Source organism: Rousettus aegyptiacus, unplaced genomic scaffold (assembly GCF_014176215.1).
Source record: "Rousettus aegyptiacus isolate mRouAeg1 unplaced genomic scaffold, mRouAeg1.p scaffold_m13_p_3, whole genome shotgun sequence".
Taxonomy (NCBI): domain Eukaryota; kingdom Metazoa; phylum Chordata; class Mammalia; order Chiroptera; family Pteropodidae; genus Rousettus; species Rousettus aegyptiacus.
The window spans coordinates 157,784,273-157,807,784 of record NW_023416306.1 but is presented as its reverse complement, the minus strand read 5'-3'; the positions used below and the strand labels follow the sequence as shown (position 1 = coordinate 157,807,784).

General features: G+C 41.5%; 1 protein-coding gene across 4 annotated transcripts in view; it reads left to right on the top strand.

Annotated features, from left to right (window-relative positions):
• The window catches only part of STON2 (stonin 2), a 113,919-nt gene that overhangs the window by 51,132 nt on the left and 39,275 nt on the right, over positions 1-23,512 (top strand). For 2 of the 4 annotated variants that reach the window (XM_016137512.2, XM_016137510.2), the window contains exon 5: positions 14,870-15,040. The exons of the other annotated variants lie outside the window; for them this stretch is intronic. In XM_016137512.2, the coding sequence (XP_015992998.2) occupies positions 14,870-15,040 (171 nt within the window). The remainder of the gene's footprint in view (positions 1-14,869; positions 15,041-23,512) is intronic. 4 annotated transcript variants of the gene reach the window in all.

Genomic DNA, 23,512 nt, shown 5'->3' with positions numbered 1-23,512 from the left:
TGATTCCCAGCGTAATTGTAGAAGGACAGACTATACTTTCTTATTTTCTTACTAAGGGGATAATTAGGAGGAGCAAGGCAAACAAATCCCCTCACCTCGGCCAAATCACAGAGCGGGGCAAAGCCAGAGAGCAGTATTAACGTTTGCTCTGGGGTTCAGCTCTCCTGAGCAAAGGACAGAACTGGAAATAGGCAAGCTCCCTGATAACACTGGCTTCTCCTCTCACCTCCTATGTCCCCAGAGTCCCCTTTCCCTAGATGACAGGCATACCCCGTCATCATCACAGGCAGGGTAGCCCTGTAATGCCACTAGTTTTACATGGGTGGAGAAACAATAAAAGGGTCAAGGGAATAAAAATAAGCCTTTGGAGGTCATTGCAACTAGGAAAGAGAAAACAGAAATGTTCACAGTGGCACAAGGTACTATTAAGTGTTCGGCTTCTATTCTGATTTCTATTTAAGCACAAGAAATTGTAGATTTGAGCGTGGGATTAGAATGCCCAGGCATATATGCAAGGAAAGGAACAACACTGAGTGAAACACATAGCAGGTGTTTAATAATTGTTTGTTGAATGGATCCATGAATGAAAGGAGTGAGATTGCATGCGGTGAGTCATCTGCATCCCAGACATCTGTGTTTCATTTGGGTTTAAGAGTTCAGCATTTCTCCCAAGTGTGTCCCATACAGCAACCCAAGAAAAACCAGGATGCTGGGGGCCAGTGTGTTAGGTCATACTGTGCCCCTTCTGTTGAAGTTTTATAGCGTCTGTTAGCTTATTAAATACTTCGAAAATACCTGTAATTATTTGGATGGATGGATATATGTATATTTCTACATTTATGTATAATTTATACTTATATGGGTGTGCGCACACACAGACACACACACATATGTACATTTATATACATATATAAATAAATTTAATCTTCCATTAACCCATATTGCCTACCTGGTCACCTGGTACAGGAACCTAAATATATATAAATTGGCAAATTTGACTTAGAAGTGCATGCCATTGCTAAAGGGTTGGGAAACCAGAGAAACCAGAAAAGACTATTTTGACAAACTTTCCTGGATTTACAAAGTTGGCCTTACTTTGTTGTCCCAGGCTCTGCTACGCCTTTTGACCTTTTTTTTTTTTTTAATTGTAAATTTAGGAATCTGCATTTTGCCAAACTTTCTTTGTATATAAACCCTCAAGGGCTTCAAAACAAATGCAAGCCAGATGTTCTTGATTCATTTGCATTTAACTGATCACAGTGGAATTCTGCCAGAGCAGTAGGATATCCCCAGGGATTTTGGACTCTTTTTTTTTTTTTTTTTTCTTCTTAAAAACAAGTGTTTATGCTGGGTAGAAAGCTATGGACTCCACATCCCAGTTTTTGTAACAAGAAAGTTTCCTCTGTTATTATTGGTTAAGGGTGATAAAAGAGACCATCACTGGGGCTGCGTGTGTCTTTTCAAGATGGTACACGTTTCTCTGTTGCCTGTTTTGTCATAATCCCGATGCAGCTAGAAGAGCATAGACCAGATCCAGGGGCCCAGATTTCCAGCAAACTAATTATCATTGTGCATAATGGAGTTATAGGGGATCCTTTTTGTTTTTAAGACACATTTGTATTTTATGATTTTATTTTATTTTTTACCTTGAATATATTTTGCTTTAAAGACAAAAATATGTCAACTTATTTAAAATACTTTTTCCCCTAGCTACAACCCTGAGCGGGTTATTTCCTGAGTTTTGCTCTAGGTCAGGGTCCCTGTACTACCTTTTTGACCTTTGGATGGCGTGTTCTTCGCCTGGAAATCATCTGTCACCTTCCAAACTCGGGTCCTCCAGGGCGACGGTGACATTGTCATATTTGCTTTGTCTCCACGGTCTGGTCTCCAGCGCAATGCCTGGACCTCAAGTGGTGGCCAATGAACGTTTTTAGTTATATCTCCTTTTTTAGCCACATGTATCAACATTAAGCCCTTGCCTCCCACCTCAGGAAAAAAGAAAACTTCAAAATACCTTGGTCCCAAGTACTCGAGTCCCCAAAGATTTGAGTTTTGAATGAATTTACTGAATATTTAATTTAATATAATTTAATTTAATTAATTTATTTTTTACATTTCTCTTTCTTTCTTTCTTTCTTTCTTTCTAGCATTTAATTTTTTAATTTTTTCCTCCTTACGTCTTCCTCTCCTCCTCCCTTCTGGTAACCACTAGTCATTGTCCATGTCTGTGAGTCTCTGTCCTGTTCATTTATTGCTTTTAGGTTTATATCCCACATATAAGTGATATTGTGTGATTTTCAACCTTTTCTGTCTGTCTTATTTCACTCAGTATGATTATTTCAAGGTCCATCCATGTTGTTGCAAATGGCAGTATTTCATCTCTTCTTATGGCTAAGTAATGTTCATTGTATATATGTACCACAGCTTCTTTAGCCAATCACCTATCGTAGGATATTTTGGTTGCTTCCATGTCCTGGCCACTGTGAATAATGCTGCTATGAACATCGGTGTGCAAATATCTTTTCGGATAGGAGTTTTCAAGTCTTTGGGATGAATACCCAGTAGAGAGATTTCTGGATCATAAGGTAGATCAATTCTTAGTTTTTTTGAGGAATCTCCATACCATATTCCATAGTGGCTGTACCAATTTGCAGTCCCTGAATATTTTAAATGTAGGTAATCGGATTCAATTATGAAGAATGAGGTTTCCTACTTTAATAGCTTCCCAGGTAAGTGAGATAAGATCACTGATTTAAATGAGAATGGAAATTGTTCACTAAATCTTGTGCAAACCATTCCACACCCAGCAAAGTCAGGCTTCAAAAAGAATGGCAAGCTATGCCTTTTTCAGGTAACGTTAACTCAAACCCAACAAAATATCAGTGGACATGAAGTGCTCAAACTACGGTGGCCGGCACATAGTGTCCACTCCCAAGTTCAATGTCATCTGCCCTGAAGCCTCTGAAAGATAGATGTCTTCTTCTTTGGTTTAGGGGCATAGTGATTGGTTTGGATTCTTTATCTATGACAGAACTTTAAACTTAGAAGAAAATTAGAAGATTATTTAGTAGAATTAATTCGTTTTATGGGTAAGAAAGCCAAGGCCTAGTAAATGTTTAAATGATTGAGAGCACGTAGAGCTGGGAATGAGAGTTGGGCATTTGCGTGCGAGAATTGTGGAAAGACCTTTCTGGAGGGCATTCTAGCCATTGGCATCGGTTTAAATGTCATACTCTTTAACTATTAGCTTATCCCAAGGAAATAATTAGACATGTGCCGGTGTATACTGTGCAGCACTCTTTATATTAACAAAAGCAAAGAAAGCCAAAATATCCAACCAAATATCAAATATCAATAAAATGGAATGCTATGCAGCCATGGCAAAGGTCCCAGTTATGCTAATTGGAAAAGGTAGGTTGCAGAATAAAATGTGTGATCATTCGGCTGTATTAGACTATATATAGTTTTGTTATATCAGCATGTATGTGTGTACATACATATATGTATATACATACATATATACATATTTGTTTTTAAATATATAAAACAGTTTGTATATATCTAAAACTGCTAATGGTTATCTTGGGGTGGAGGACTTTCATTCATTACTTCATTTATTTCTATAGAATTTGCATTATTTATGATAATAGATCACTCGAAAAATCAAAAAAATATGAATGAAAATATTTCTATTTAGAAATAAAACTAAATATGTTACTGGAGCTATTTTAAAATTTCTTTCATGAAATGTGTGCTCGTTTTGGGGGTTGATCTATTTGAGGGATGAGTGCTGGCCAGTTTGCTTAGGTGGGGCTAGTATTTTATTCAAATACTGCTGTCTTTTCTCGGTGAAAGAGCTATGTGCTTGTGTTTAACTTTTTACCACATAATGCTAGTTGCTTATTCTTTGCAGGAAGTAGATACGGTATAACCTTCTGACTCTGACAGACCAGAGTCAAACACCAGCTCTGCTACCTCCTGCTCTGTGGTATTCAGCAAATTATTTAACCTCAGTGACCTTTAACTTCTTCAACTACAGAACAGAAATAATAATGATAATACTGAGCTTGCAGTTTTGATCAGAGGATTATAAGGAAGTCATGGCATATAATAGGGAATAGCTATTATGATGATAGCAATATAATGTAGTTTTCAGAATTCCTCATATTTTAGAACTAGGATTTAATCTGTGGGAAGAAAATTTGTTAAAGTTGTGGGAAAACAGCTAAGTTGAACCCAGAAGAAGTTCTATTTTATGTCCTTGGCTAGTTTTTGTAAACCGCCTTTACAGAAAGGCAGGTTTTTTTATCCTTTTAGTTCTCATTGACTGATGGGTGGATTCACTCAACATGCTTTGTGAAACCACTTGTGTTTATGGCATTTTTCTGAAGAATTAGAATCAGGAATAAAAGCTTTCCTGAGGAGAGGTGGGGATGGGCACCGGGTAGGGGTGAGGAGCAACGGCCAGGTTTACTTTCATAAATTGCCTCCCCCTCCTCCTCTTCAAGATTGGTTTGTTTGTACAAATTGGTTGCCTCAAGCAACACATTATTAGTTTGAGCCTGAATGTATCCCGGGAGACTTACTGCTTTCCCTTTGCCAAGCAATTGTCCTTTTCCTGTGGAGAATGCTGGGATTGTGGGAGTATTTTCCACTTAGGCATATTTCATCTAGTTCCCCCACCTTTCACGGAGTAAGGCACTGCGTCGTTCCACTGCATTTAGAGAGCACCAGTTGTGAGCTGGTAATCTTTATTTTCAACTCCTGGACTTTTCTTCTTTCCTTAGATCCTCAGTACTGATGTCTAAGTAAAGAAGAGATGATATTCCTGCCCTGTTGACATCGGGTTTGGCCCTATGACTCGCATTTTGGCCAGTAAAGTGCAGGTGGAAGTGACACTTCCAGTGTAGATTTCCGTCTGTTCCCACCCCGCTCCTTTTCCCCTCTGTCTGTCAGCCATACTGCAGCACATGCTGCCCTCAGCTTGGATTCTATTCTGGTGCTTCTCTCCTCTGGCTTCCCTCGTCCCATGCCCCACCTTCTAGACCACAGTCCACATACCCAGGACTCCAAGCTTCTGCACCATTTTTTACCTGTACATTCTGCCTCTTAGATGACTTGCCCTGAAGCCCTCTGTCTTACCCTCCTTTCCCTGTGGCCCTAATTTCCTCATTCTTAGAAGGACGAGTATAACATCCTTTCCCCTTGGTTGCTGAGCGGCTGTCATTCCACATTTTTAAGTAAACTCTAGTGTCCACTTCCCCTATCTTTTGCCCTGGCCATGTATGTTGTATTTCTGACTTTGGCCCTTGACTTAAGTCTTCTCCAATCCCATTTTCCTCTTAATGATATTTCCAGTGCTCTCACTATAACAGTTGCTGCCTGAACAGCTCTTAGTTTGAAGGATGTGCTCTCTAGGGAGGCAGCCCATTTATTCCACGTTCAGGCAGTGATTATTACCTACTCACTACTCCTATGGCAGCTAACTGCCCAGTCTGAACACTGGCTTCCCTATTTGTTAGCCATTTGAACTTATACCAAACACTTAACTTTTCTCAGCTTCAGTTTCTTCATCTACAAAATGAGAACAATCAGTATTAATTTCACAGGTTTATGAAGATGAATGAAAATGTATTTAATGCTCTTAGAAAACTGCTTGGTATCATAGATGTGCTTACTAAGATGTCAGCTCTTCCAATTAAATAATAGTTATTTTAGTTATTATTATCATCACCAGGTCTTGGATTCCTAAAGAATAGATCTAGTCTTTTTTCTATATAACAGTTTCTTCCCTATTTGAAAAGAGCTAAACATCCTCAGAAACAGTTTACTCATAAACTTTGACTAGTTTGCACTTCAGCTAGTTCTACAAAGATAACAAAAGAAGTTCAAGGCACTGAAGTAGGTTAAATATACTCGAGCCCATTGAGACCTCAACAGTAAAATATTTTAAGTCTCTGATTAATGATGATTTTTTTTTCTCTGGAATTTCTATCCCCAAAAGAGAGAATTTTTTAGGAGCATAAATAAAGTCTAACAAGGAAATAGTTGTTTTCTTTTCTGATTTCAAAACTAGTGCTTACTTATGATGTATATAAAGTGCATTTTTTTTTATTTATGTGCTGGAATCTTGGACATTTTAGAGAGTGTGTGACTTTTTTCAGAGTCACCCAAATCTGCAAAGTAAGCTGAGTATCTTCATTTGCTAATAGATGGTATCAGGCAAATAGGCCTGCAGCTTCGAGACTAGGGAGGACCTGGCCTAAAGAGCGCCGTCTGTGGCAGCAGCCCAGTGAGAGCTGTGACCTCCACTCAGCTCTTCCCCTCTTCAGGGGTGACACTGAGGAACTTCCTCCTAAGTTTGGTTTTGACAGGCCCAAGGGCTGGGAGGATTCCAGCCGCCTACTGGAAGGGGGTTATAACCCCATATACATGTTTATGACCCATTTTATTGCTGACTTTTGGTTTTAAAGGAGGATCTGCTGTGTTGTTTGAGAAAAAAAATCAATCTCCCTCGGACAGCCATGGAATTTGCTCCCTGGGAAGATGACAGGTCAAATCTTCATCAGGCTGCTGAGGAATGGAGAGGGCGGGGCTCCCTTTTCCCTTCACAGTCGCTGGCAGCAGCGAGGCCTGTGGGCTCCTGAGAGCCTTTTGTTTAGTTTCTATGGCTCTAACCTCAATCAGCTGCTCTGCACGGGAGAGGAGAGGAGGGAGGGTGCAGCTTTTAACCCTAGTTTGATAGCTTCAATGGGGTTCTCTCTCTTCAGTTCAAGGCTAGAGATGTGGATGGAGGCCAGCTTTGTGGAATCACTTGAGGGTCTTGTCAAAATTCATCGCTTCTATTGGTAAGCATTGGCTGCAGATATGGGAGAAAAATGGCTAGAAACTAACAATTGTGCTGGGTCTCTCTCTCCTCCTTCCCAATTGTGTTGAACTGTGGTCATGCAGAAAATCTGTGCTGGAGTCACCAAAACATGAGATCCAGTTCTAGCTCTGGCCTTTCTAGGCAGTTTCCAAGCCACTGAAGCAGGTCTGTTACTACCTGGTAGAGCCTCAGAATGAAATAAAGAGCAGATGTAAAGAACTTAGCACAGTGTCTGACACATAATACTCCGCTCCGTATTTCCAAAGGTGTATGGGGCCGAATTCTCCTTGTCATTCCAGCAAGGATCCAAAGCATCAGTGGCAGTCATCAAGGAACAATAGAATTCTAGATGTCACCAAGTAGGCTTTGATTTGCTTTAGCTTTCAGGTGGTGTACACGCTCCTGTGCACATGCATGCACGTGCACATGCACACGCACACGCACACATATGTCTGTTTCCAGGTGCTGGTGCCTCATACGTGGATCTCTTAGTCCCATTTGCATGTTTGCCCTGCAGTATTGGTGGTGTCATTTCAGGGTGGACCAATAGGAGATGATTAAGCAGGCCCTAAATATGAACAGGACTCTTAGTCATAGTCTTTTCTGCTTGCTTCCTTGCCCTAGCAGCTTGTTATGGCTCGTTTTTTCAGAAAGGTACAGAGAAGTCTATTGCATAGTTCCTTCTGTAAGGCCAGCTAATCTTGGGGCATGGTGGGTTTTTGAGTAGGTGCTAACAGATGATGTGAAAAGAGGTAATTCCTGCCCTGGGGGAGCTAATCTGGGAAAATAAAGCTAGCATACCTGAAATAATTAGGCACCAATTAAGCACTAAATCTTTGCTACTGACCCAGTTTTAGAGTGCAGTGTGGGTGACAGGTAAATGAGAGGGCGGACACTGTCTCCCTAGGTCTCTAGGGTGCTGCGCCTTGCTGCAGGATGGAGCTACGTTGTATACGTGTAAATATAATTATGTACAATAAATTAAGTGCATGTGGCAGTTTTTCCTACATCTCTTTAAAAGATTAGATCAGAGTTAATTTTGAGTATTTCATTATAAAACATTATTATAACATTTAAAAGACATTTTAAGAAAAAAGAGAAAAGAAGCCATTCCCAGTCTCACATCCTAACAATTAAGTTATCAAAAACCATAGCTCATTTTTAGTCTCTCAAGTGTCCGTCCCAGAGCCTGGCACACAAAGGGGCTTCAGTGAATGTTTGTGAATGGCCGACACCACTGGTTACTATTACAGATACCCAGACAGTGGCTTTATAAAAGATGCTAAACTGACACCTCTTGCATGCCATGTTCTCTAGTGTGTTATTGTATCTGCTTCTCACAGTGTGAAGAGGCGGGTGGAGGCTCAGCATGGTAAAGCAACTAAGGGAGTGCTTAGAGAAGCATCTCCAGTAGAGCATTGAGCCTTCCTGAGATACAGTAAGCATAGAGAGGTGGGTGCCTAGGACAAAGTGCGTCCCCCACCATCCATGGATTGTGTTAAAGTTTCTCCAATGTGTCTGTGGAAGAGGATGTTAATGTGTCATTGTCCCCCTTTCACCCCTCACCCCAGGCAAACTGCAAAGAGCATTCTCATTCTCAAAGTATCAGTGCCAAAAGTTCGTGGCTTCGGCCTACTTGCTTTTCAGGTAGAGCAGGCTCGCCTGTTGGTACTTGCACAGTTTCGAAGAGTCAGTCACAGGCCCAGTTGATGAAAGAAATTAAAATTGATTTCCTCTCTTTCCCACTAGCCGGTTAAGCCACAGTTAAGGAAGGCTGGTTGGTCTACACCTTTGGTCTGGGTTCCCTGATTATAGTCGTTTCCTAGTGCTGCTGTAACAAGTTACCACAAACTGGGGCCTACGACCAAAGAAATGTATTCTTTCATAGTTTTGGACACTAGAAATCCTGAGTCCATACGTGTTAGCGGGGCAAGGTTCCCGTAAAAGGCCGTGGGGGAAGAATCCTTCCTTGCGCTCGTTTCCGGCGGTTACTGGCAAGCAATCCATGGTGTTTCTTGGCTGCTTATGGTGGCACAATGCCAGTCTCCGAGTCCATCTTCACTGTCTTCTTCCCTGTGTGTCTTTGTGTCTCCCTCTCCCTTATAAGGACACCAAAGGTGGGATTTAGAGGCCGCACTAACCCAGTATCGCCTCATCTTACCAACATTCTATTTGTGAAGACTCTATTTCCAAACAAGGTCACATTGATAGGTTCTGATAAGGACTTCTCCCTATCTTTTGGGAGGACACATTTCAACTCACTACACTAGGTGATCCCTGGATGTTCCTCAGACCAAGTCATGAGTAATAACAGTACTGATTTCTTTTGGAGAAAATTGGTCTCCGGTGATGATGTAGTCGAGTTGATCCTGTTTCCTTCACTTGTCCCAACCCTGTGGGTTACCAACAGCACTTATTTTCAAAAAAGCCAACTGGGATAGTTAACCTGGGAACAGATAATGACGTTTTAAATTCCTCCATATGATTAAATATAAATTCATGAGCAGAGATTTTGTTTTGTTTCTTTCAGTATCCCAACATCAGCTTGGGACAAAGTAAAGCAAATAGGCCCTATATTTATTCACCTAACATTTATTGAGCATCTGCTATTTGCCAGGCATGTGCTAGGTATGAGGGAGACAATGGTGAAACCAGTAGTAACTACAGCTTATTGAGCATCTACTATATTTTGGACACCGGAAAGGCTCCTAGCATACTTTATCGTGAATCCTTACAAAAGCCATAGGTGAGTATTATTATCTCCACTTCGTAGATGAGACAGCTAGAGGTAAGAATGCTAAAAATTTTGACCAAAGTCACAGAGCTCACAAGTGATAGAATCAAGTTTAAATCTGGACAATGTACTATGGACCAGTCCTTCTCCACGCTTTGATTAAAGTTTTCTGAATAAGGTTTCCACCAAAGATTAAATCGTTTTTCCTCTCAAAAATCTAATGGAATATTTTTTTTTATTAAACTAAATCATCTTTTTTGTATAGATTTTAATGAAATATATTGATAGGAACAAATACATCTATCATGTAACAAAACACTTCATGGCCAAAAACATAATCGGATAATATAAGCTTTCATTTCAGGCAAATGTAAATCTTTAATAATTATAGCATCTTGAGTAATAAATAAGGAAGTAATAGGAGAAAGTAAGCATTTTCCAATCTCTATGATGTAATACCGAAGCACTGATTTTCAGTGGCTGCTAAGTGCACAAAACCAGAGGTAATCAAATATGAGTCGCCTCTTGATGGAAGTAAGGAAGACCATCTTCCAACTAACCGTTCAAACCAAAGATCAAATCTGAATTTGATCAAGCCTCTAGATCTAACTATGAATGCACAGGAAATACAAGGGGAAGAGGAACATAGTAAATCACACCATCATCAAAACGTCGATTGTAGGAAAATCTATATGACAAAAGAATCAGGTTATTAACAAATTTCAAGGAAAAAATAAAGCTGGAGAAAGGAACTTTAGATTAAAAAAGACAACATTTTTCAATCAATTGCAAGATTGATTTGAACAAAGTGCAAAAAAATCTTTGAGACATTCGAAGATATTTGAATACTGACTGAATATTGGATACTATTTAAGTAATCATACTTCATTTTTGGATGTAATAACATTTTGGTTTTGTTTCCACGTAGAATCCTTATCCTTTAGAGGTAGATGCAGAAATGATTATGGATAGAATGATGTGATACTGAGAATTCGCTTCAGAATAATCCAGAGTGGGTAGGGATAGAGGTAAAACAAGATTTCGTTGAACTAATTGATCATTAACGAAGCTGGCGATGCATATGCGGAATCTTGTTACATCTTTTTTCTCCCTTTTATCTACATTTAAAATTTTCTATAACAAAAGGTTTAAAATTAGTTTCATAAATATGTGAAAAGGAAGTAGTTCAGAAAGTCTGATAAAGCAAAAGAGGGATGGAGGAAAAAGTCTGTGTCCGTATGAAAATAAGCTAGTCCTTTTTCTACTAGAATTGTGCTCCCCAGTTAGTTAATGTTCCAATGAACTAACTTTGCAGCTGATTAGGCCGTGGGCTGGAGGATCTTGAACAACAGCAACAACTTGGTTCCTTTGTTAAAGCAATTATCATGCTCCACTGCAGACACGTTTAGAGAGCTGGAAGCTGTGATGGGTCACTACCTTATATTTGTGCGGTACTCTGCCATTTACAAAATATTTTACATACTTCTTTCGGTTAATCTTCAATCACAGCCTTGTGAGGTAGATGCTATCATTCCCACACGAGGGACTAGGAAGCTGGAACTTCCACTTGTGACTTGACTGGAGCATAAATAATGACACTGGGACCCAAGCCCTGTCTTGGATGCCACTGAACACTACTGTTCCTCCCCTACTCCTGACTGCAGAGTGGCCAAAGCAAGCATTTATGACTTTTATACATGTGCATGTGTCAGAGCAGGACTGCACTATCTATGCCAGGTGTAGACTTCTTTCATTCTGGATGATTGCTGTTGAATGTAACTGAGAATGATAATGCATTGGATATGAAGATTATGCTAAATTAGAGGGCAGGATAAGGGATGAATACCCTCCCCCATCCCCTCCAATGAATAAGCGCCTACCATCTTCTAGTCACTGTGCTGAAAGTTACATCCAGTATTGGGGTGGGAGTCCAAGCTAGAGGAGGGAAGGGGTTAAGTTCTCTGTCCCTTTTTTTAGCCCTTGAAGTAAAATGCATAGTATCCACTCAGCTGTAACTGCCTTAAAAGAATGCATGTCTCTCTTCCTTCTCCCTTCTCTCTTTCTGCCCCTCTATGACTTACCACCTTCAAGGCCTTCCTTGCTTGGGGAGATGAGTGGGAAGCCAAAAAAAAAAAAAGAGAGAGAGAGAGAGAGAGAAGGGAGATTGGTAGGAGGATCAGATCAAGCCATGGGCAGCCTAAACCAAAGGCTCTGAGTGATGTCTCAAACTATGGAGATGCTTCTGCAGTGACATTACAGGGGAAAGAAACCAGAGGACTGATTTTGAAGGCCGCTGGTTTTTACAGGAAAATATATCGAGAGAATAAGAAGATGTTGATTCACATTATCCCTAGACAGTTTTTCTAAGAGAAATGAGTCAGTGAAATCATTTCTCAAGTGATTTCTTAAATTCTAAGGAGGCAGGGAGAGCTATTTCTAATTAATTGTTCAATGCTTGTTCTAACTTGCATATTAATGTCGTGTCAGACTTGTGATGCTGTATGTTCTGTATGTACATATAGAATGTGTTGGAGGCTCTTGTGCAGTTGTGGGGGATTCAAATTTATGTACATTTAAAAATTGTTTTATGAGGCAATGTTATAAGGTATCCTTAGAGAAGACCCACATATTTTCTGGGTGTGATTCCATTGATCAGTAAAAAGGAGGGGTTGTAGGAACCATCTCTCAATATCTTTGAGCCACGGAATATCATTTTGCTATTTTCAATGATTATGAAATGCATTGTGTCTCTGTTTTTATAAGATCTTATTATGTCCGGAATTTGTAAGACACCAAGGTGAGATTTCAGAACAGAACCCCCAATTATAACAGTATTCCTAAGGGAAAATGGGACCCACTTTGCAGTGCTCCTTCGAGGAGTACGTTGTGACAGAGATCATGTTTATTTCGCTGATGCAACTAAGCATTTACCGTGCACTCGTGTGCCGGGTGCGCACGCTGAGATGGCTCTCTCAGTCTGTAAAATGGGGCTAGTATCACCTGCTTCAAGGGTTGCTGAGGGAAAGTCTTCATAGAATTAATACATATAAAATAGTAAGAAAAGTGCCTGAAGCAGAGTAAGTGCTCGGTAAGTGGTGGCTGAGGTGTCATTGTCATCACCATTGTTACTCATTCTCACAACGACCTATGATGTGATTTAGGTCCAAGAATCCTCCCCATCCAATATATGAGTATCAAGTATGGAGGTTATGTGGAGCTGGAAAGGGAAGCCAGGCCTTCTGACGTTGAGTCATGAAGCACACTGTGACCCACGCAGGGGACCCTTTTACAAAGCAGTAGTCCCGTTATAGACCTACCTTGTAGTTTTCTTGACTCTGACCTGCCAGTAATAATGCTATACGCTGATATGGCAAATCTCAATTACATCATTACTTTTTTAAAAAAATCGCCAAATAAGACATCATGGTTATACTTTAATCCTGCTTTTGTTTTTAAAAAGGTGTCCATATGTGCTTTATATGCATATAGAATTTCTGAAGCAGATACATAAGAAATTTTAACAGTGGTTACCTCTGGGGAGTGGGACCAGTTGTTAGAAGAGGTAGATTTTTACTTTTTATTTTATACCCTTATAGAGTGTTTGAACTATTTTGTCATGAATTTTTAATAAGTTCAAAAACAATTTTTTTTTTTTTTTTAAAAAAAGGACAAGAAAGATGTCTTAGTTCTTTCAGACCGGGTGGCTTATAAACAACAGACATTTATTTCTCATAGTTCTGGAGGCTGAAAGTCTGAGATCAGGGTGCCGGCATGGTCAGGTAAGGGTTCTCTTGCGGATGGAAGACTTCATGTATCCTCACAAAGTGGAAGGGGCGAGGCAGCTCTGTGGGCTCTCCTTTATAAGAGCACTAATCCTATTCATGAGGGCTCTGCCCTCAGGACCTAGTCACCTCCCAAAGTCCTCACCTCCTGTTACCATCACTTTGGGCACTAGGGTTACAACAGGTGAATTTTGGAAGGACACAAACATTCAGACTAAAGCAGAGGGAGAGAAAAGTACAGTAACCTATCTTTAGAACAGTGTTTCCCAAACCCAAAGGTCCCCTCCTCCTAAGCAAAAAAGCTTTGGGGAAGGAAACAGCACTCTGTAAGTCCCAAGCTTGGAGGGTCACAATGTGTGTTAGCGTATTAAAGGTTGTGAGAGGCTACAGCAAAGAAATCTGTAAAGTACATTTTTTTCTCTATTACACCTATTATTATCCTGCATATCCGTTTTGGAAATACGGCACACAGAGTTAAGGAAAGGTAACCTAGCTTTAGGTGAAATGCAAATGAGTATTTCTTCAGAAATGGTGGAAGACCTGCCTAGTGTATGTTATGACAATATTGGGTCTTACATTCAGGCAAACTTGGGTTCAGTTCCTGGGTCCTTCATTCTCTAGCTGACTGAGGCCTACCCAGGTTACCTGACATCTGAGTCTCAGAGTCCTCACATGTGAAAGAGCAATAATGATGCCTCCCTCATACGGGCATTTCCAGGATTAGAGGAGGTAAGTGCCTGGTTCAGCTTCAGTACTAATAGGTGTTAGTTTCCTTCTCACCCTGTGCCCCATTGTTCCATTTTCTTCTATGGTAATACTGCCATGTGGGTGTTTATGAACACCCACACTTACCAAAACAAATTACTTAAGGATCCCTCCATTTATGAAAGGCTTCGTTTTAGGATCCATCAAAGCCAGGCTATCAGGTAGCAAGTTCTTGCATTTTCAATGTGAATCCATTTCTAAAATATTGATTTCTAGATACCTGTATCAAGAATGTGCCTCTCCTACAAGGCAAAGAATCCTGTTTCTCTAAAACTTAGAGCCCAAAAGATAGAGAAATTCATTGTCTAAATCACATCCAGCATCACCTGCTCCAGGCCCCGGCACCTAGGCAGCCCCTTCCTCTCATTTCCTATGCCCGTGTTAATGCTCAAACACAGTGGAAAAAATTTCAGAGTTACATTTTAAAGTAGGTGCACTAAAGCGGTGCCTTTTCAAAGTAACCTTTGAATTAAGCCCTTGAAATCTAATTACGCGAGTGTTATTTGCCTCCCCAAAGTACCCATGTCTGTGCAGACTGAGTTAAATAAAGTTCAGGAAGTATTAACAAAAGGAATCAGAAGCAAGATCTCCAGCCCAGCCTCTGAAGGATCTCCCTGTCTACGCCTTGCCTCTCCCTCCTCCTGGGTGTGCCCTGCCTGTCCAAGAAGGCCAGTGAGTAACCTGCACATTTTTTTTTTCATCTTGGCCCTTCCCACCCAGACGAGAGGACGGAGTGGCAGACAGGCAGGCAGACGGCGGTGAGTCCTGTTCAAGCATGCACGGAGCATACCTCTACCCGCACCCACGTCCTGGACCCCTCGCCTCCCTCACCTCACTCCAGGAGGAGCCAGAGTCCCTGCGAGGGTCTGGAGGGGACCTCTGCCCCCAAGGGTAAGGGCTGCCAGCAGCGGGACCACTTCATTCATTTTATTTGCTTTGGTATTGGCTTTTCTTTTCCATTGTGTTTAGATGGGAGAGTTTCTGATAGAATTGAAGGTGTTTTGTTTGGTTGATTGGTTCGATTCTCAGTCACCCCAAGACAAAGAAATGGCTTTTCCCAGGAGGATTTATTAGAACTTGTAATCTGATAACCTGGCCTTGAAACAAAACTTAATGTGCCAATTATCTCTGGGTGGTACAACTTACCTTTTTGGCCTTATGGGGGGGGGGGGGAAACAATAATAACCAAAAAACCCAAAAGCAAAAATTACATTACTTAGCAAATAGGTTTTGAAGAAGGAAAATGCTAAGGATTGTGGACATTTTATGGACATCTCTGACGAATTAAAAAGTAGCTTAAAATATTACCATAGCTTTAAAATAGACCATGATGATGTTTTGTCTCAAAACAAAACAAACCAAGCAAACAGAAAACCCTATTTAAAAGATTTCAGTATTGAATGAAAGATGCCAGAGGAGGGGTTTGAGTACAATTTCAAAGATAAGTCGGTCTAAGTAAATATACATGAACATGGAAGTATTGAATTAAATCTGTGGTGCTCTGGGAAGAAAAAAAGTCAGATGCTCCATGTGGGATTCGTGTGGTATTTAAGGGAGAAAATGGAGATCTTTGTGTAGTGTGTTGAGAATTCTTGGAGGGGAGGGTCAGAAGGCACATGGAGGAGGCTGGGAAGCAGGTTTGTTGCATGGGGCTGGTGCCAAGGACTTCTCCCTCAATTGCTGTGGGTGAGAGAGTAATTCAGAGTAATCAAGCACTGCATTGTTAGCAGCCTTCTGATTTCAATATTTATTCTAAACACAAGCTGTCGATTGCACAGGCATGTGAAGGAATAAAACTGCCGCCTCTGGTTCCTGGCCTAGCCCAAACTTTAATACCTGGTGAGATTTCAAGAAAAATGTTGTAGGCAAAGATGAGGCTCCATGTAACATTAATTTGATACTATGCTACAATAGTATATTTAAGAGGGCCCTATTTTAACAGCCACGAGGAATTACGTAGCGATGACTAATTAGAGTGTGAAGGTGCTGAGCAAGGTGTCTGAGAGGCGAATGGCATAGGAAGCTGTGATAGAAGTTGCCCAGACCAAAGGCGCTCCCATGACACATGCAAAAGTCTGGCCCATGCCCAGGTATCTCTGCAAATGCAACACAGGTCCTTTTTTTTTAGCACCACCCCGCAGATGACTTAAGGATTCTCTATAAGGAGCAACCTACACTTAACAGATCTAGGTTTTTAGAGCAGCAGTAAACAGTAGCCCTACAAAATGGTGTGAAGGGTATGAAGGGCACGGGCAGGGCGCACATCCCTTCTTAGATTGCATACCCCTCTCCTAAGTTTCAAGGAAGTGTAGTGAATCTTTTGTTGAAAGCAGTGATTCTTCATCATTGTCATTATCGGTGTTTCTGTGGTAGGAATGCCAGTAGTTTGCTTTCCTAAAGCTTAAATTTCCCCTTGGCTAATAAATCAAAAGCATAGGTTGATGGCAGCCCGATCAGCCAGCTCTTTTGAAGACTATCCAAGAATGCCACTTACTTTGTTGCCGAGTGAGCAAGAGAGGGCGGTGGTAGCCGTAACGATGATTTCACTGGAGATGTGAGGTTCTGACTCTTTTCAGTTATGATTGAAAAACAAAGGGATACCGCTGCACGCCACCCATGGAGTTCACAGCCCTGACAGCCATCTGGCTGGCCCTCGGAGGCATTTGCGCTGTGGTATAAAATCCTCGCCATCCCCACCCAACTCGCTTCTCTCCCAGACCCAGTGCTGGGGGCAGAGCACAGCTGAGAGGCCTGCGGGCCACGTTTCCTGTTGGTGGCCTGCTCCACATGTTTCCAGAACTTCTTACAGTTTCTTCACAAACTCAATTGAATGCAGTATCTTCTTGAATTTGGCTTTTCTGAGGCATCTTCGTGGAGAATTTAGCATTTCTTTTGACTTCATTGTATCTTTTATTCACTCCTGTTGCTTATCCTTTTAGGCAGTGGTCCTACCCAGCTGACTGAAAACTGGCCATATCAGGGAACCAGACTATGCACTTTAGACAGCCTTGCCTTGAGTAGCGTTTGCTTTCTCCTCCCACACTCTCTTTCCCCTCCGAAGAGCCTTCGGGCGCTACCCAGCCCTGGGCAGTCCTCTGCCATCCTGTGTCTTGTGGTTCCCGGACATTTTTTCTCCACCACCGCCTGTTGTCCCAGACCTCACAAGTAGGTGTTGCGCTAATGCTGTGTACATCTTAGGGCCTGGGTCACAGGGAAATAGTTGTAGGTTCAGCCATCATGGTTTTAATGCGTTTCCTAAGTGGTTACAGTCAAGACAAGGGTGAGTGAAGTAGGGAAGTGAAGAGGGCTTATCCAGCAGCACGTGGCTAAAATATAATTAGCCTCAGCCTCAGTGAGCTCCAGTTTCCTGCTCCTCAGGGCTTTTGGCTGGTCTGGTGTGTTATCTTTTTCCTGTAATACTTCCTAATACATGTTGGTGCTCCTTAGCGATAGAGTCCTTCGGAAGATGTAGCCCTGATGATCATTTGAGCACATTTCAGCTGTAGGCACTTTGTAAGCCAGGAAGAGACATTATAGACTTGCCCTGAACAAATCGTCATGAGGGTGGCATGTCATCCACAATAATGTAAAATAGTGCTGAGAGTAAACAGATTTGCTTTAGTCTGAGACAGAGATCTTGAGGGTTAAGTAAGATGTGCATGTGTGCAGGTAGGAGTAGAAATGAGGAGTATCAGATGAAACTTCAACCTGAGAATTTAATAGCTTTTGAGATTAGGGTGAAAACTTTGGCCTACACTTAGAAATCACATTTGACTGCAGCTGATTTTTGTCTCCCATTAGGTTGTATAATAAATTGATAACAAAAATGACCATAATGATTCCCCTCCTTGAATCTTATTTCTTATGATATGACTTTGTAGCTCCTTTTAGCAAGTGATAGAGTCTGTTTCCCACCTCTGAACCTGAGTTTGGCCTCAATACTTACTTTGATGAATAGAATGTGCAGAAGTAAAGGTCTGCTTGCGTACTGGTCCCCAGCCTGGATCTTAAGAGGCCTTGTGCATTCTGCTTTTTTCCTTGGACTCCAGCCCAGTCTCATATGGACACTCCTGGACTCACTTGCTGTGGCCCAGAAACCCTGTCATCCTGGCTGACAGCAATTTTACACCAGACATCATAGACCAGCCAGCTGACCTCAGACATAAGTGGGGCCAGCAGAGATCAGACAAACTAATCCAGATTCACAGACTCATGGGCAATAATCAGTTATTATTGTTATAAGCTACTGAATTTTGGAATGGTTTGTTATGCTAATAATAACTAATGGATACCTGTGGTCACCTGGAGATGGTCCCTCTGTTTTCACTTTTGGGTTTATTGTCATCACAAATGCTTAGTGCAACTCGGCTAAGAGATTCAATCATTGGCTGGAGGGGGTTCTATTAGTGGGTGGGGGCAGTTCTGTGATCATCAGCATTATTTTGAGACCTTTTAAACAACACAGATGCCTGAGGCCTATGCCAGAGTGTTCAACTAAATATAGAAGGGGACTAGGGATCTGTAAAATTTAGAAAGCTCTGGTGAATGGCTAGGATTGAAAACCAATAATCAATGGTCTTGTTGGTCCCTTCCATTACTAGAAGATGCAATGGTTCCAGTGATCCGTACTTAGGCAAATAACACTCAGGTGGTTCAGAGTTCGTTACTGATTTGATGTACTTCCAGCTGCATGAGCAAACACTGTAATCACCTTTGGGCAAAAGCACACTGACTTGATCCTAGGTGAGAGAAATTCACAGGTGCAGATACATGGTTGGAATTGTGTATTGTTTACCATTGTATCTCCTGGGATTTAGAACAATGGTATGGACTCCATGAATAAATCTAGGGCATTGGGGATGTAACAGGATCCTGCATCAGGACCTGATAGTCTAATGGGAGAAAAAAATCAGAGATCCATTAAGAAAACAAAGCAAACAGTTTTTAACCCTTAAACTACAGGCAAGTTTTAGTGGGTGTATCAGTTGTTGCTACAATAATGCTGCATTACAAAATAATGGCAAAATCTCATGGAATAAGACAATATGCCTTATCAACCGCTATATGTGCAAGTTGAGGTGGGGAGAACCAGCCGATCTTGGTCAGGAGTGGCTTTACCCCACATGTCTCTCATCCTCCCCCTGGGACCAGCTATCAGCTTGGGCAGTGGCAGAGACACAAGAGCACAAGCCACAAGAAGCAAGCTCATTCCAAGCTTCTAGTTATGTCATTAATCTGTTAATGTCCTGTTGGTCAAAGCAAGTCACATGGCCAAGCCCATTGGCAAAGGGCAGGGAAATATATCTTAGCAGGGAAAGACTACAACATCATGTGGCAAAGGGCATGGACACTGAGCAGGGTGAAGAATTAGGGCCATAAAGTAAGCTTCTGTGGCGGGAGAGGGGCATGTGAGGGAATTGCACCTTTTCCTGCTTAGCAAAGCTGGTGAAGTCACAGCTGGAAATCAGAGTAACCAAGAAGCAGAGGTATTCATCTTTTGGAAGTAGTCTGTTCCTTGTAATGTGAAAGTAAGCACTGGATTCTTTGCTACTTTAATCTATCCAGTGGGGTTTCAAAGGGAAAAGAATTCAAGTTTGCAAGCACCTCAAGCTTGATAGTTACAGAGACCGCACTGGAATCCCAAGAAAGTGCTCCCGTTGCCATTCTCACCCTTTCCTATAAAATGTAAAGGCCATGGGTCTCTGGGCTTGGTTGTCTACTGCTCACTTCCAGGATGGGCATTAGTTGGGGTGGAGCCTTTACTTTAGGTCACACAACATCCTTTTGCTATTATTGATCAGGCAAAAAGAAACCAGTTTCCATCTAGTCCAAACATTTGGGGCCTTTTCCCCAACCCTAGGCCAACGCCGCAGTGATTAAAAGACATTTGGGTGAATCTCCCTCCCTGATGGCTCATCTTTTCCTGATTTGTTTTGTGAAAGGCTTGCAGCCTGTGCCTGTGGTTGAGATAGGAAACCAATATTCTAAAATATGATTGAGGTTCTTAGATATTCTTCAGGGCAGGAACTGTGTTTTACAGCACTTGACTGAGAATAATAATGGAGTGCTTTATTTCAGGCCACTGATTTATAGGCATTGCTATTGATCGTTCTGTGCCTTTGGAACTACTTAGCGTATCAGATTTACCTCTGAGGAAACCAAGATACAGAGGACTAGGCAACTTCCCTGAGACCACATCGACTAGCTAACCAAGGTTAGCAACCTGCCCTCTTGGTTTCTAGCTTTTGTTTGGCAATCTGATTGATGCTACCTTGCTTCACAAAAAGCATGTGAGGATGTCATTACCTACTGAGTTTATTCTAAGAAATCCCACCCTCCATGGGAAACAAGGAAGTCAAGCAGGGAGGTAGGTGTGTAATAATATGAGATTTCCCCAACACAGTGGTAAGGAAAGTAAGTTGGGTTAAAGGTAATTTCTAAATCGTATTTCCCGAGGTTTCTTCGTTATTCTTGTGACCACAGAAATTAATCGGAGTGGGGACTGTTTAGATGTCCTCCCCAGGTCCTGGTGGCTGTGCTGCTTTCATGTGTTCTCTGAGCCCCAACCTGCCATTTGTGTTGCCTGGTGACTGTTCAGCGATGGCTTGCAATGGTCCCCTGACAAACAATGCTATTTCTATTTCATGTGGGAAACCGATGTGATTAAACAACTCATTTAAACTAATGCTTTGTAGGAGGCATGACATGAGTGGAGCAAGCATTTCTACTGGGACTTTTGTCAAGTTAACACATGCAAACAATCAGATAATTGCAGTGGCCCTGAATTAAAGGGTCTGCTGTAATTAATGTATAAGCTAGTTATCTTGGATAGGTTGTTTCCGTTCCGGTGATGGCTTTGCCAAAAATCTCACGTGTCTCCCATACAGCACTGATGCTACAGAATACATTGTTATATTAGCAATGATTTAATATCCTGCCCCTCCTCTTGCTCAGTAACAAGGGCCATGTCTGTATTGTTTACCTCTGAAAACTTAGGAGCCAGCGTAACCGAATCTAAATAAATAGCTGTTGGGTGAATGAATGAGTGAATGCTAAGACTACAACATCCAGTTCCTAAGAAAAACTCAGGATTCTTCCCACGTGTTTCCACCCCTGAGACAGGGCAGTGAAGGGTTAATGTTCTCCTAGGAGCTGGAGGGATTTGGGTGTGGATCTCAGCAGAGCTGCTCACATCACATTCTTTCTGCTACTATAGCAACAGGTTGAGAATTCTGCCAGCATTGTCGCCTACGTTGGAAATGCCTGTGTGCAGGACTTCATTGTCTGGGGGACAACTGTTTTTTTTGTTTTTGTTTTTTTTCTATGATGTTTCAATGAAGCAGCTTCTTTGCAGAGACAAAGAGGAAAACAAAACAGGGACTAAGAATCATGGAAAGGCAGAGAAAGATCTTGTTTTGATTGGAGGGACATTTCCAATCTTTTGTCCCCTGAAGAGGTATGAGGTGGGGAAGGAATTGGGGTTTAATCTATAGTCAATAGCATCTTTTTCTCCCTTCTTAATGAGGCTTCTCTTCTGAGAGACACCCCCTGGCAGCATTTGGAAAACATTCTCTTACTATCATTGCTTAACAAATAGCGTGATAGTTGAGCTCTTGGATTATTGCCCATGTTCCCATCGAAGTTTGGAGATGCAGAATGGACCAGAATGTAGGTTTTTTTTCCCCTCTGCACATACCAGTTCTTCTAATCAGCTCTGGACCTGCATTGTTTACTGAGAAGGAAGGACAGATAAAGAAAATGAGAAATGGAGGTTTTAGTTTTTACTTGATGTAGCAGTCTTGTAAAGAGAGGAAAGAAAACAGGAAAGCTGCTGAGGAAGGTTGCATAGGCGATATTAACTTCCCAGAACGCCTCACTGGCACTTAAAAAATGCCCAGCCTGTTCCCCAGGACTGCTTTTTGTGTCATCTCAGGTGTGGTGGTGATCAGAGCTTAGGGCTGGTTGTAGGTCTTGCTCGGCTAACGGATGAAATCAATAGTCATTAAACATCACTTTGGCTGAGTTGTCACATCACCACCTTACAGTTATCACTTCTACATTTTGTTTTCGTTTTGCACACAGATGGGGGAAATCTGGTTCACACTTTATTCCTGGTTTACACATATATTTGAGTCAAAAATACAATATCGAGTCATTCTTCTGAAGCAGCACTGAGTTCTTTCATTAAAAGATCAATTTATAAAACCTTTTATCCCTAACTCACTACATACCATTTAAATATAGGATAAGCCCTTGATCTTGTGGGGACTTAAAAAATTTTTAATACTTTTCCTTCCACCTTCTATGTTCTAGCTGGGCTAATCAAATTAACAGAGACAGATCAACTGGAGGAAATCAAATTTTAATATGTCTACATTGGAGAATTCACATATGCATGAAAACCCCAAAGACAGTGAGGCAACATTGAGTATACAGGACATTTTGGACAAAGGAGAAAAAGTGTGTGTGTGATGGGGAGAATGGGGTATTAAATTTCAGAAGTGAGAATAGAGAATGGGCGATTTCCAGATAGTTGAAGAAGAGCAGAACTCATACAGCAGGGAAATTCTTGCTGTGCTACTCAGAAGCAACGGGACACAGGACACAGGACACGGCGGGTAGTTAGTTATTAGGCCCCTGCCTGAAGTCTTCTCATTTACCACATTTAATTCAAACGAGGCTAAGGTGAACATCCTACGATTTCTTCCTAAAGCAGGTTTTTCTGTCTGAATGTCTTGGGCAGGAAAGGAGGAGGGTCAAAAGTTTTTTCTGAGTCTTATTTCTTAAAAACCAGCTTATATCAGTATCCATAAAGCAGCATCAGAATGGCAAAACTCTGGTCCTCTTCAGTCTTTAGGTGTCAGAGTCCTGTCGTGACCACCTCTAAGCCTTTCGTGACCACTGAAAAGGAACTGCCATCCAGTTGCTGCATAGTCCAAAGTGTGCTCCCAAGAGCTTGGGGCCGGGACCCAGGAGCCCGGGGATCTGGTCCTGGCTGGAGTGGCCTTGGGCAGCTCATTCAGGGGCTTTAATTCCACCGCTTGTAAAATTAAATATTTGGATGACAGTTCTAGGATTTCTTTTCCTCCTCTCCCCCACACAGAAAAAGTGGTCCCTCAATTATTTTAAAGTGGGAAAGCCTTTGTTTTGTTGAAGGTTACATAATGTGCGACCCCCCCTTAACTCATACTTCAGATCTCCACTTCAAGGTCGCTTCCTCAGGGATGCCAACCGTGACCCCCAGCATATGTTCCAAATAAGTGTCTTCTTTCATCACATTTATCAGTTTATAACTCTTGATTTCTTGTTTGTTTTGTTTTGTTTTGTTTTGTTTTAAGTCAGTGTTTTCTTGTGCCCACGAGA